Source organism: Callionymus lyra, chromosome 6, assembly GCF_982586985.1.
Source record: "Callionymus lyra chromosome 6, fCalLyr1.hap1.1, whole genome shotgun sequence".
NCBI classification, from domain to species: domain Eukaryota; kingdom Metazoa; phylum Chordata; class Actinopteri; order Syngnathiformes; family Callionymidae; genus Callionymus; species Callionymus lyra.
In genome coordinates, this window is record NC_141823.1 from 22,215,355 (window position 1) to 22,228,604 (window position 13,250).

Sequence of the window (13,250 nt, forward strand, 5' to 3'; positions counted from 1 at the left end):
ATTCAATGGCCTATAAGTGACGTTTACCTTTATGCATTCTATTACAGCAACAGACCACAGGAAGGTTGGTATGTTTGATTGAGATGCTGTATTACTGTATATATATATATTTGATGTGTTCATTACGCCAAATTATTTCAGATAATCATATATTTGATTTATTTATTATCGGTGTATAATTGAAGACTAAAATCACTTATGAAAGTAGAGTAAGGACTTTTACATTCTGATAAATTCTTTAAGTTTTCCTCATTACCTTAATCCTCCTCCACTATCAAACTATTTTATTTTGCTATTTATTTTATAAAGGTTTTCCGTGTAAATAATAGTAATTCAGTGTTTTAGGCTAGTTGAACACTACACAGTTATATGTATTGAATAATTGTAAGACATGATCTTTGAGAACTTTGAGAAAGAATTTGTTCTGAACTGATCATCTCTGAATGAGTCCATGTTATCCTTACGTCGCCGAATAATAAAAACTATAGAAATCGGCAGTGATCTCTATGACCACAAGATGGCACTGTTATACAATAACGTTTATCAACTTTTAGCGTGGGAGAATAATACAATTTGTGAGGAGCATTTTATAATGAACTGAGACTTAGTCTAAATGAAGAAATCAATCTGTAGTCAAATGTAATTGCTTCACTGAAAACCTTTGATTTTCAGAACATTAATATAACTTTAACATAATTATGAGAAAAGTGTGTTTCAGCCAAATGGACTTGAATTGAAATGTCATTACAGCAATTATGTCTAACAAGGTGACAGAGTTCCTTCTCAGAGTACCTCCAGATACGGCACGCCTTTCTCAAAAGGTTGCGAGTAATCTCTCAATGGCCTCTCTTCCTCCAGGAATTTGGCATCCCTCCCCTCTCCAGCTGGCTGGAACAGACCGTAGTTGTAGGCATCCCATAATGACTCGGTGAGGGAGCAGATGATCTGCTGCTTGGCGTTCCACACCGAGCAGTCCTGGTCGAACTGGAGACACCTCTGAGGGACAGATAAGGGATGATAGATTAACAACTTGTGCACAATAAAAAATATATAAGATGGAGCAAAAACTTTTAGATTTCCTTTTCTGTTTTCTGTTAAAAAATGGAGACAAGGTCTTATTCTAGTCTCCTACCAAGAAATATATTCTTCATATTATGTCAGGAGTTGACCTCATGGTGGATTGTTTATCACCTCTCTTTACCATGGCTAGTCATTTATAAAAATGTAAAAATCCACACTAGCTAATTTCCCCAACTTCCTGTTGCGCGAGAAAACCTTTAATTATGAAGATGTAAGCATAAAATATTCAATAGTGCTCACACGGGTGCAATTATACCTTTGAATCCATAATGTGGATGGATGATTGATTTCTAAACGTTTCTTTTGTTCTAATGAGAGTTCAATCTTTTACGTCTCACACGACAATAACGTTGTGTTGTAATTGTCCCACGAAGGGTCGGACCGGGGATCGACAATGTCACCAATAAGAATTGAGGGTCCGAGCCGAGCATCTACTCCCATTGTTCCGGTTGCAGAGAATGGTGGTCGAACTGCACAGCTCAGCACATTTTCACCTCGACACCCCCCCTCGCCCACCCACCCACCACCATCACCCTACTCTGTTCTGAAGGCCTGGGCAGTCATTGCTGGGTTCGTCTGTGTGGTTGTTGCGGGACCGAATCTGCAGCCACTGTTCATTAGCAGGTGCAGTTGCAGCAGCAGAATGTTGGTGGCCCCTGAGGTTAGACACGAGATTGGACTGTGTGTGAGGATATATTTACCCTGGGAGGTAATTGTGTGGTGTAATCAGTCCATCTTAGCCAGGGAAGCTGGGCTCCATGAGGAGGAACTTGTCTCACCCTCTCCAGCACACACTGAGGGCATTGAGGAGCTCCATCAGTGATAGGATGCTCCATCCCCGGTGTGTGAGGGAGAGGTACCGCAGGTCCTTCCTCCCTACTGCCATCAGACTCCACAATAACAACACAGCCAGATAATTATCTAACTGCACCTTTCTTGCTATTTTTGTAAATATGTGTATATAATATAGTGCAGATTTATTTTCTATTCTATTTAGATTCTTTCTTTTCTTTTTAATATTTTATTTCTGGGTGTTTTTATTTTTCTTCTGGTATATTGCTCTTGCTGTTTGTTAAAAAGAATTTCCCCTCGCGGGATAATAAAAGGGATTCTGATTCTGATTCTGATGAACGAGTCCACAGATATAATAAAGGCTTGTGTGTATAAAATTATGTCTCTGTTTCCATCGTCTGATTTCCGGAGGTTTGTTTGTCTCTCATGTGCGTCAGAGCGACAAAACGTGACAGCAGGATATTTCCACATATTTCTTTCCGTTCCGGTGTCAGTCACATCCCTTGCTCTCCCAAAACTCATTAAAAAACCTTTTAGATAATTAGCAATTACTGTTTCATGTAGGGCAGATTAGCTGACATGTGGAGCAGCGGGCATGTTCGGGGAGTTGAGACATCGAACGGGAGAGGTCAGGAAAAAGAAGGCTTGTTCACCTGGATGTACACCGTGTTTGTTTGTCAATTCGTATCTGTCAACACGAGCAGGTGAGACTTTAACGCCATCCAAGGTTTGAAAACTAATCACAGACGTGTGTGAACCCCGAGGAAAAACACTCACAGGGTGTTAAGGAAAAAATGTCCTCAGAAAGAGTCAAGATTTTTTTTAATGCATGTGTCGTGAGACAGTGGAGATAAAAAATAAAAACATGTTTTTCACTTAAAAACATTCGCCTGTGATTCCCACGGGTTGCTTTCAGTCACTAACAACAGCAGACTTTAAGAGCTGCCGTGAAAATGGGTTGTTTTTTTTTACTTGAGTCATTTTTAAATGTTAGCGGTTGTACCTGCTTCTGATGGAGAGAATTTGTTTTTAATTATCTGTGTCTATAAAATAGTAGGTGCGTCTGTCTTCGTGTGTGTTTCTGCCTGATCTTAATGTCTCAGGGACTCCCAAACCTCCCGACAAAATGACTTGAAAATTAAAACAAATGTTGTCAAATTGAACCCATATGTAGTAAATACTAGGCAAGGCGGATTTCTAGAATTTCAGCTCCTTTTTATAATTGTATTGGGACAAACAATAAAACTCTGCATCCTCCTCCCGCTCTTTTTGGTTTAATTGGTTTTCAAATGTGTTTTTTTTTACTCTCAGGCTTGTGTAGTATGAGACGGTGGTCCCCAATTCCCGGTCCATGGATCAGTAACGGTCTGATATGAAAGGCTATCTTATGTAGATTAAGTTATTGTCATTATGATTTATTAAAGAAGCTCAAATAAAATGTGAAAAAGCCTTCATGATGCTATTTGGACTTTGGACCTGCACACCAGCACACTTTCACCTACTGTCTGATTGATGTCGGGAATTCCTATCCGGAACACCATCATGGTGAAGAAGGCTTCCTCCAGAGTGGCCGCCGTGGTCATGCTGCGCTCCATCTGAGCTCGCCTCCTCAGCTGAGCGCCGGACCCTGAGTGATGAGCCTGCTGATTGGCCGCATTGACGTGCTGCTGCTGCTGCTGCTTATTGGTCCGTGGATGTGCTTGATTGGACATGAACGTGATACCACGGTTAATGAGGTTCGGGGGCCTCGGGAGCCGCTCCGCTCTCTGTCTACCGGCCACGAGGGCCGCGGGTCTCACCCCCTCACCGCCTTTGCCTTCCCAGGATTGGCGTCCAGCGGGCATGTCCTTCCCTTGACCTTCTAACCCTCCATTCTCTCTGTCCTGTCCACCTTCCTCTTTTCCGCTTTGCTCCTCTTCCTCCTCCTCGTCCGCCGCATCGTTGTTATCCTGGCTGGGATAAAAGGGCTCGTTATTTCCCAGCATTCTTTTCTGTCATGGGGTCACTGCAGAGAGGGCTGCGTGACATTGCCGTCAGGGAGACGTATCATGGCTATCCCATGACACCGGCTTCAAATCCTCGGGAACACGCTGTGGAAAAAAAAAAAGGCAGAGAAATGAATAAGCGCCAGTCATTCAAACCCCTGAAGTGGAGTGTGAGCCAAATACACGTTGCAGACAAACAAGACACTAGCCATGCTGAACCATCCACATGTGTGAACCAGAGCCGCGCTGGTCTACATTTTCCATTTAGACACTGGGATTGCATCAGGGAATAAGCGGGATGGAAGACGGGCTATATATATATATATATTCAGATCATTTGCATCCCAGGTTCTCTGCAGACGAGAGAGACTTCGATAAAGTCTCACACGAGGTCAGCAACACAAAGAGCAGACATCGACGCTTGAATAGCAATTAAAGACATTCCGGCTTCGTCTCTGGATTATTCAGTGGCCGCTGAAGATGAGAAAATCTTCCAGTGTTGGACGAAGACTTCACATCGATGTAAAACAACACGGCACAGACCCCAGAAACAAGACACTAAACAGTGAAATCAAGCAAATACATTTGAATCCTGCTATTAAAGGACCAGATTGATTTGTTGACTGCTTAGAGATCATGAAGAGACCAAAGCAACCACAGATCTAAACAGTAGCAGCACTAATGTAGTTCACAGACAGTTGAGGCAACAATCACTTGGTGGTATTTTGAAGAAGTCCCTGTTGGATCCCAGCTGGATGTTGCTCTAAAAGAAGGCGACCAGGTTATTAAGATACATAAAACACATCATCATCAATCTGTCACAGTTGTATTTGGAGCTTACTTTTAACGTCTTATTCATCATTACCCACTATATCTTCAGCTTAACATTCTAATGAGTCGAGGGAGGTGAAGAGGAGAGTGAAGGCAGGGTGGATCAGGGATTAAGCTGATAAAGTGGGAGTTCAGATGACCATAAATACTGTAATCTATTACTTGGTACAACATAGTACATTACATTTAATAATTGTATTACTTATTTAAATAAAGTATTTTTCATATTAATTTGCCATGCATGACTAGCTAAGAAGGAAAAAAAGATGTGCTTCCTGTTAACAATTCAAGTACATTTCATTGACATTCTCTGAACACGACCCACGACAGAGTTACTGCATGTGTTACAGATTTAGGAAGTAACTTGTGCTACAAGGAGTTTCATTGTATTGAGTCTGAGGAGGAGGGTACATGTTACAGTATCTCTGTCACAATAGCATTGACACGCATGTTGCTGCATTGAAAGCAAACACCAAAACAATATTTTTGGGCATGTGATATGAAAGTAGTGTAACCTATTACAATTTAAAGAAAATATTATAATGTTAAATGAGACAAATAGGCAAGTCATGTCCACCAAATAGACAATAAAGCGTGTTTAAATCCTAGTTAAGGAATGTTGTTCAGTATTTGACTGACAGCGAGAGAAGCTGAAAGTGTTGGGGCAGGAAAGACACTTCAAGGCAGGTGTTTATGGTTATAGTTCTGCGGATAAGAAAGACAAAAGTTAGTATTAGCGAGAGGGCTGATGTTATTAGTTCTCAAAACACCAACCATCCATTAAGTTGCAGCCAAAATAATAAAACTATTCTCCAAATGGCGTCTTCGTTTTATCGATACACACTTCAGACATCGCACTGATTATTTTACATGAAGATTTCAGAAAGAGACTAAGAAATAGCCCCGCTGACAAATATATTCAAAAAGGTATTTTAAAATGATTTCGACTGGTGAAGTACTAACACCGTCAATATGCGATTGACCTTTAAAACAATATTGATGAACAATTCCCTGTAACCTTGTTAGACGTTCTCTCCTCATTTTGTGGAGGCCGTGGACATTTGAATTATTCTTCACATTTCTTAGCAACGTGCGCTGAAGAGCATCCTGAGAGCACTCAGGACAGCAAGCTTGCCATTAGAGCAGCACAACCGGTGAGCAGAGCAGCTATTTTAGCACTGTACAACAAGTGGACCTCAAAGACGTCACACATCAATGGATGAACACTTTCACTACACACTGAAAAACAGTTTCTATGAATTTAGTCAGTGAGAGTCTTTTTATATCAATGTCTTCTCCATTTAGTTCACTTATGAGATTCTACCCTTGGTACAACACAATATAGGTGTGTTTTTCTTTGGAATAAATTGTGTTTTAAGTAAAAAGCATGTCTGGTTGACCCTCTTATGGTCCAATGCCATGACTGGCGTGGTATGTAAAATGTTCTGGACCAGACACTTTTGTCACCGGAACACATGTAGGGACCAAGGTCTCAATCAAGTTCCCACACAATTGCATAGGGCCTCGGTGAGATAAAGTTTGAACTGAATGCTACACTTGCTGTGCCACAAAATACAAAATATTGTTCCCTGAGGTGGGAAATACCTTTGTCTATAGTTAGTCAAACATGATGATATTTTCTCGAAGAAAACATGGTTTATTGTGTCTATTAAGTGGATCTTACACCTCTATTGTAGTCATCAGTATGTGTCTGTTTGAACAAACACTCTGAAATACTTACCACACCATAACCACACTTTGTCAACTATCAAGGGTTGTCACCATGTGTCATCAATCCCAGAAGTCTCCACCTCAAAAGGACTTGTTGTATAATCAAAGCAGGGAGTAATTACAGATGTATAGAGTAGGAGTGAATACCATTATTACGTCATAAGTAACTCCAATTTCGTAACCTCTCATTCGCTGAGATTTCAGACGGCGGGGAACTTCATAAAGTAATAACTTAAAAACATGGTCATGATGATGCAGTAAGTCGCATCTTGGAGAGGAAGACTTCAATGAAACATGTGAGGGAATCAGGAGAGTTGAAGTTTGACCTTTAAAGAATTGAGAGAATAATGAATTAGATCTTCAATGAATTGATGTTATTTATTCATTTTAAATGTCACCTACAGTTTGAGATATTTTAAATGCAGGAAACATTAGTCTTATTGCTGTTTTGACCTTTAGTTTCAACCAGCGGGAGTGAATAAACTTAGTCCTTTGACTAAATTAGTCAAAAATTTAAATAAAAACAGGTTCATGTAAAGTGTTGTAAGTCATAATGCATCATAAACAAGTATTATATTATTTACCAGACCAAACAATGTCCACAATGTAATAACAAGAAGACCAACACGAAACAATGTTTTTTAACAAAATGGGACTTGCTAACCAAAATCCTTGAGATTAGAATGAAAAAAATAGACCATGATTGAAAAGTGGCACTAATTATAACTGTGATTAATTCATAGAATTTAATAATGATTTGACACTTACAATATCACCTGTATAATTGAATTTATTGAGTGTTTTCAATATATTGCGTCACTGAAATAATGAATTACCGTTACAAAAAGAAAACTATCATGAACTAAGTTTCCTCTTCATAGTTGCTGTGATATTTCACCCAGTGGCCTGTTGACATTCACTATGAGCAGTGGTAATAATATCCAGGAAAAGATCATTAAAGCCCAGCTATACCAGTAATCTCAGGATAACATTCAATTTCCTGTTTCATCAATTCAATTTTACAGGTGAGCGAGTTCTCTCATGACAAAAGCGGCAGGAACACTTGTTCTCATTCGCAAGCGCTCGCAGATTAACACCATCATTCAAGTGCACAGCGGGGAATAGAGAAGGTTGATTCATGAACAGAATCTCATTAAATATTTAGGAATATTGAGTTGCACCGGGCAACACGAGGGGGTGTGAGGCCTGTGCCATGAGTCGACGGGAATAAACTAATTGGGATGTAAAAGTATAAGAAGTGTACACGAGAGGGGGAGTTTGCATAAAGCAGAGTCATCAAACTGAAGAAAAGAGGCAGGATAACGTGAACGGAAGGACAATGAGTCATTTCATCAAGAGGTGAAATGTGAAAGAAGGAACATTTTAGATTTTTTGACAAGCTAAAGTAAATAATCGTGAGAGTATTATTCATCACCTAAAATCTTCCATATTTGTCAAGCATCAATGTGCGTCCTGGAATTGCATGTTCAAACACCTCTTTATTGTCATTCCTCAGCTATTACTCTTTCCCGACAACCTCCGACACAGATCTTGTGCCAGCGACCAACTCTCTCGGTCTGTGCCAGCCATCACTGCTCCAATTAGACTTGACTTGCCTCCCTCCCTTGGGAGCGCAGTGATAGAATACAGGCCGGCTTCTTTCCCACATTTGACAGTGAAGCTTTTTCTTGTTCTGTCAGAGGATGGAACACACGCTGTGCAGTGAATCCGTCTTTTTAACAAGTGTGAGATTTCCTTTAACCGCTCTCTGATTACTGTCAAAGCCTTTGGTCTACGACGCAATGTTACGCTGGGATGCCCACACACGCATTTATTGTGATTCACTCAAAACTGAATGTAAGAGGATACTCATGTCTTTATTATTATAAATGCTAAGGTGGTTACAGAGTCTCACATTGTGTGTACGGAATGTATTGTAAGGCTCAAAGTATCTATTAACTGAAGGGCCACTAACGTAAGGCTTTAGTGGAGGAGCCCCACAAATACCTCATATCTTTTCAATAGATGATAATTCAAATTGACTTTGGCTATTGGCTGCTGTCATTCAAGAAGCATAACTGCTCAAAGTTAGCAAACAGATACAGTTTGTAACGCCAGTGAACTTTATAGATGAATAAGGTGGATTTAAGTTTGAAGTCCTGTTTAATAGGAAGTGCAAATAAAGCCCCAGGAAATGATCATCTGCCTGTAAGACAAACTATCTGGACCATGTGGATATGTGGACGGCCAACTAATTATTCATACTTAAAAACACCAACGATTACAGTAAATTGTACTTCCTGCAGTTTCAGTCTCTCCAGCAACAGCAAAAGAATAAGAAAGTGTCACAGTTGAAGAATTTAAACCACTTTGTAAGTGACATCCTTGATTGTTGCTGATTTTCTGCAGAAGAAATGCAACAGTTGAATTCAAAGTTACATGATGGACCACCAACCACACAAACTCATACCTATACAAGATTAAGAGTGATCACTTGCGCTCCTTGACTCAGTTGCCTTCTTGATATTTTTCTTTAACTTTCCACATATGTACCTGAATTAATATTCCACCAATAATGACAATAAAAAAAATTCTGATTTTGAAATTGGTAACAAACCGATTTGTTTATTGCTATTTCAATGTAACATACATCTACTGCAGTATTGGTTGTCTGGTATTGGATGATATACGACACATGGATGGGAAACAATGTTACATTCGATGCCAAATTATTTATCGCACTCACAACGCTGCACAATGAAAGGGGGGGCAGCAGCTTTGAACACACACAGCCTGATGATAACATGAAACAGAAACCTGGCAACACACTAGACGACCAACGCCATGGTTCATATCAGTGATCCAGACCTGAGAAAGAAGAGTGACTAAATGAAGATGAATAATCAGGAACTCATTCGTCTTGGAAATGAAGACAGAGATTGATACTGTTCCTGAGAGCCTGGCATATGAAGACTGATGGACTCCGGGAAGGAGGGTCACTTAGGTCCCACATTTTCATCTTCCTTTATGTCAGACGTAAGAGCATGGACATTCACTTGGTTCACACATTACATTTACATCAATCATTTCTTATATTATCGTAAGATTCAACAGGACAGCTTATTGTTGGGTTTTTCTGAATGTCAATAACATTATTTACTTCTTGCAGGTTTTTTTTTTCCAGTTTCTTTGCTTTTTTTGTATAGATAAAACCAGCACACATTCCTCCTATCTATATATATCGGTCTATATTGTCATGAAAGGACCACTAGCATTCCACCACATCCAAAGGGTGCTTTATTAGATCGTCATATTCTAAAAAACAGTTGGTCTGACATTTTGCACTGTCCTGTTGGAGTCAACACAAGAGACGCCTTTAAAATCCCACTAGATCAGGTAGCTTTTGAGTTCAGAACAGCCCATCTGTCACCAACAACCATGCCATGTTTTAAAGTCACTTAAATCCTCTTCCTCCCTATTTATGAAGCTCGGATTGAGTGAGTCTTCTTCAGCACATGTGCTGAGTTGTTTATTGACTCATTCATATTACCATGCACTTCAATAAGTGGTATTCTGAAACGATCCTTTAACTTTAAAGCTCTAACAGAAGAATCCAGAGCCAGGATTCCTAATGATGAGATAACCAAACATATCAGGACAACTGAGGTGTTTATATTCCATGTCTAAATGGAGGACAGAATTCCGGGACAGAAAGAGAGAGGGGGAGAGAGAGATAGAAACAGAGAGAGAGAGAGAAAAAGGGAGAGAGAGAGAGAGAGAGCATCTCTTGGTTTTCTCCCTGGAGGGTTTAAATTGGTTTACTGAAAGAGGGATGTTTTGGCCTCTTTACTTTGGCCCCATGATCCCAGCAGCTGAAGAAAAGCGACAAATTGATAATCTTCATAAAGAAGCAACTGCTCCACTCCAAGTACAGCCTGTGTTAATCAAGTTTTGAAGTTTGAAAGTCAACCTTTTAGGATGGGGAATAATGCAAAACAGTACTTAAGGAATCTCAGATGGATTCATGTTTGAGGGGCAAACAAATTCCGATCTACCGATGATTGCCCTTTATCAAAAGTATTCTATTAACAACATGTATGCGAAAATATTTATAATATCATGAACAGGACAATTTTAAGCATTGAGTTTCATTATGGAGTCAGAAATGCAAAAATAAGTGTGCATAGTCATAGATAAAAGGTTTTACGGAGTGGCTGGGAAACACTTGACATTGTCTCATCATGGATTAATGGCACCACATAAAGCACAGAGAGGCTGAAGAGCAGCAGGTCCTCACCCGGGAGCAAAGTGAACATTTAGAAGTGATAGGATGAGGTGAGTGCAGCACCGACGGCACCAAACTTCCATGATTGGAACTGAACATAATGCAGTCTGGGTGTCGGATTTGGTTTTGTCCTGAAATCTAACAAAATGATCCTCCTGGTAAATAAGATACAGTTGATCAAATACAGAAGAAGAAACACATCCAGATGGCAGACGTTCCACTATTTTCTCAGCAATAGTTTTTAACCTATAAAGCATATTAAGAAGGAGAACTGAAGTTTTTTAAGTAGGTTGCTGCTTGAACCAGATCTTTGGTCATTATCGCATTTGATCTAAAATATTATCATGACACGTTTTTAACGATTTGTTTTTAGTCTTTAATTACACGTATAAAACCTTTAATTGTTCCTCTTTATTTGAAAAAGATGGTGACTCCAAACTTGGTGAAGAAAACATTTAAAACACTTTTAAATCCATCCCAATCTATCGACCTTTCTTCAAGCTCTGCACATTTCTTTTGAAAATATTCTGCAGTGACCAGAGAAATTGTGCGTCTGTCTCCCAGGAGTTGTCGAGCGGGAGCTGTCTTGACATGACTGATGCATGTGTGCATCTGCAGTCTCTTCCCCCCCAGTCTCTGGTGGGTCTCCAAAACAACACAATGAACCGCTGAGGTTTCACACATTGTGATTCCAACTCAAATTTCTACACTATGTCGATATTTCGCGACCGCCCGGCTATGTAGGACAGAGCGTGTGTATAGATATTTTCAGTGTATCAGTCCCCGGAAAGTAGACTTGGAGATCATCCAAGGAACAGATTGTCCCACTTTTACGGTCGGTAAAAGTGGAGCGGCCAACTTCTGTCCTCTATCTGCCTCTCTGTCTCTGGGCCTCTGCCCTTGAGTTTTTTTTAACTGCCGATGATGAGGAATGGTCATAATCAGTCCAGGACTAGTATGGATGGGATAGCGAGGCTCGATGATTCAGGCTTGTATCATCACGTACGCACCGATTGTTCACAATTATACCTTGTCTGGGCGACTGAAACCAAGGACATCCCATAACCACAGGAGTTAATAAAGCAGGAGGGAAATCCACGTCATTTGTAGAGACTAATTCTGTGATTTTTATTGTTCAATCTGAAGTAACAAGCTGTCTGAGTTCCTTCTTCTTCAGAAGAAATTAGGCTCTTTTTGTTACACTTGATATAATTGGGTCAAGTGATTGAGAACTGAGGTTCTTGTTTGGGCTAAACTTGGATGCCTGGATGGGAGACCTAAATGTAGCACAGATTTAGAAGCAAATGTGCCATTTTTTTCCAGACTTCCCTCCACTCCTGCAGCAAACACATCAACCCTCTAATGCACATCTCTCAAGAACTGGCTTCAAGACAGTTAGTTGCTGCTTCTGCATCCTGCACAAGGTCTTAGGAGGTCCCGGGTCCAAATCCCCTGAGTAGTTGTTAAGAAAAGGATCAATAGAGCGGCGGATACCGCTATAGATAATGCACTTTGTTATGGAACTCACATATTGAAGCAGTTTTTTTTTTAGTTTGAGCTTACTATGCAGCTTTTGATTAAAAAAGCTTGACAGCAACCATAAATCAACTGCTCAGGCGTACGTCCCATATGAGCATATTTATACTTTTTAATTACGACATACATGCCGTTTTTAGAGGCACACGTAACTACCTGTTGTTGTCAGCGGCTATCTGAACAAAGTTCAAAAAGTTCAAAACATAGTTATTGACATTTTTGTTTAACGTGGACAGCAGAACAAGGTACAAATTGAAAGTTGTTTTTGTACTTATTTAGCCTCTACGCACTGCAGCTGGTAAGAACTACTGTGGTCCTGACGGAAAAAAGAAAATGAAAAATCTGATTACAACTATAAAGCAACTTTGGTGAGAACCTTGCATTCTGAAACGAATATAAAGATATAAATATATGTGTGTTAATGTCCTCCTTTTCCTTCATTATATGTGTTTATAAACAAGCTTAAAAATAGGACTTTGGCCTTTTTATCTAGTAAAACAATGTGATGATGCAAAAGTAATTATATTGAGACCATTAAATCTTTAAAAAGGACTGGTGCTGAAAAGTCAAAAGAAGGAAAAAAGGGAACATTTTAGTCAAAGGGCTACATGTCCTCCTTGTGTCTCACTTCACCACTACGAGGGCTGTTGTCGTGAGTAACACCATGTTCTTTAGTTCAAAGGCCCTCGACTGCCAAGCCGTGGAGCAGGATTTGGGAAATGAACCATTCAGAATGAAGTTCAACTTTTGAGGTTTTACATTTTTTGAAAGACAACTGTCTAAACCTCGCTGTTTTAAAGCTATCTGGTGAAGGCAGCAAATATGAAAACCTCCTCATGACACAGAAAACAAGCGCCTCGAAATAAAGAAAGCTCATGGAGTTTCCAAGAAAAAGGGGGAATATGTGCATAAAAAGCAATAATAAAAATAATAAGGATCTAAAACTCATCAAATCCATGATGCTAATTTTTCTCCAAGGGCTTACGAAGAACTGTTGAAAAAGTTTTACA

At 39.8% G+C, this 13,250-nt stretch overlaps 1 protein-coding gene across 1 annotated transcript in view; it reads right to left on the reverse strand.

Annotated features, from left to right (window-relative positions):
• Positions 1 to 3,942, reverse strand: part of LOC148077601 (SH3 and multiple ankyrin repeat domains protein 1-like) — a 28,028-nt gene extending 24,086 nt beyond the window's left edge. The window contains exons 1-2 of the mRNA XM_087794295.1: positions 3,375 to 3,942; positions 793 to 996 (exon numbers count right to left, since the gene is read on the reverse strand). Coding sequence (XP_087650421.1) covers positions 793 to 996; positions 3,375 to 3,857 — 687 coding nt within the window. The 5' untranslated portion in view covers positions 3,858 to 3,942. The remainder of the gene's footprint in view (positions 1 to 792; positions 997 to 3,374) is intronic.
• Positions 3,943 to 13,250: the final 9,308 nt, after the last annotated feature.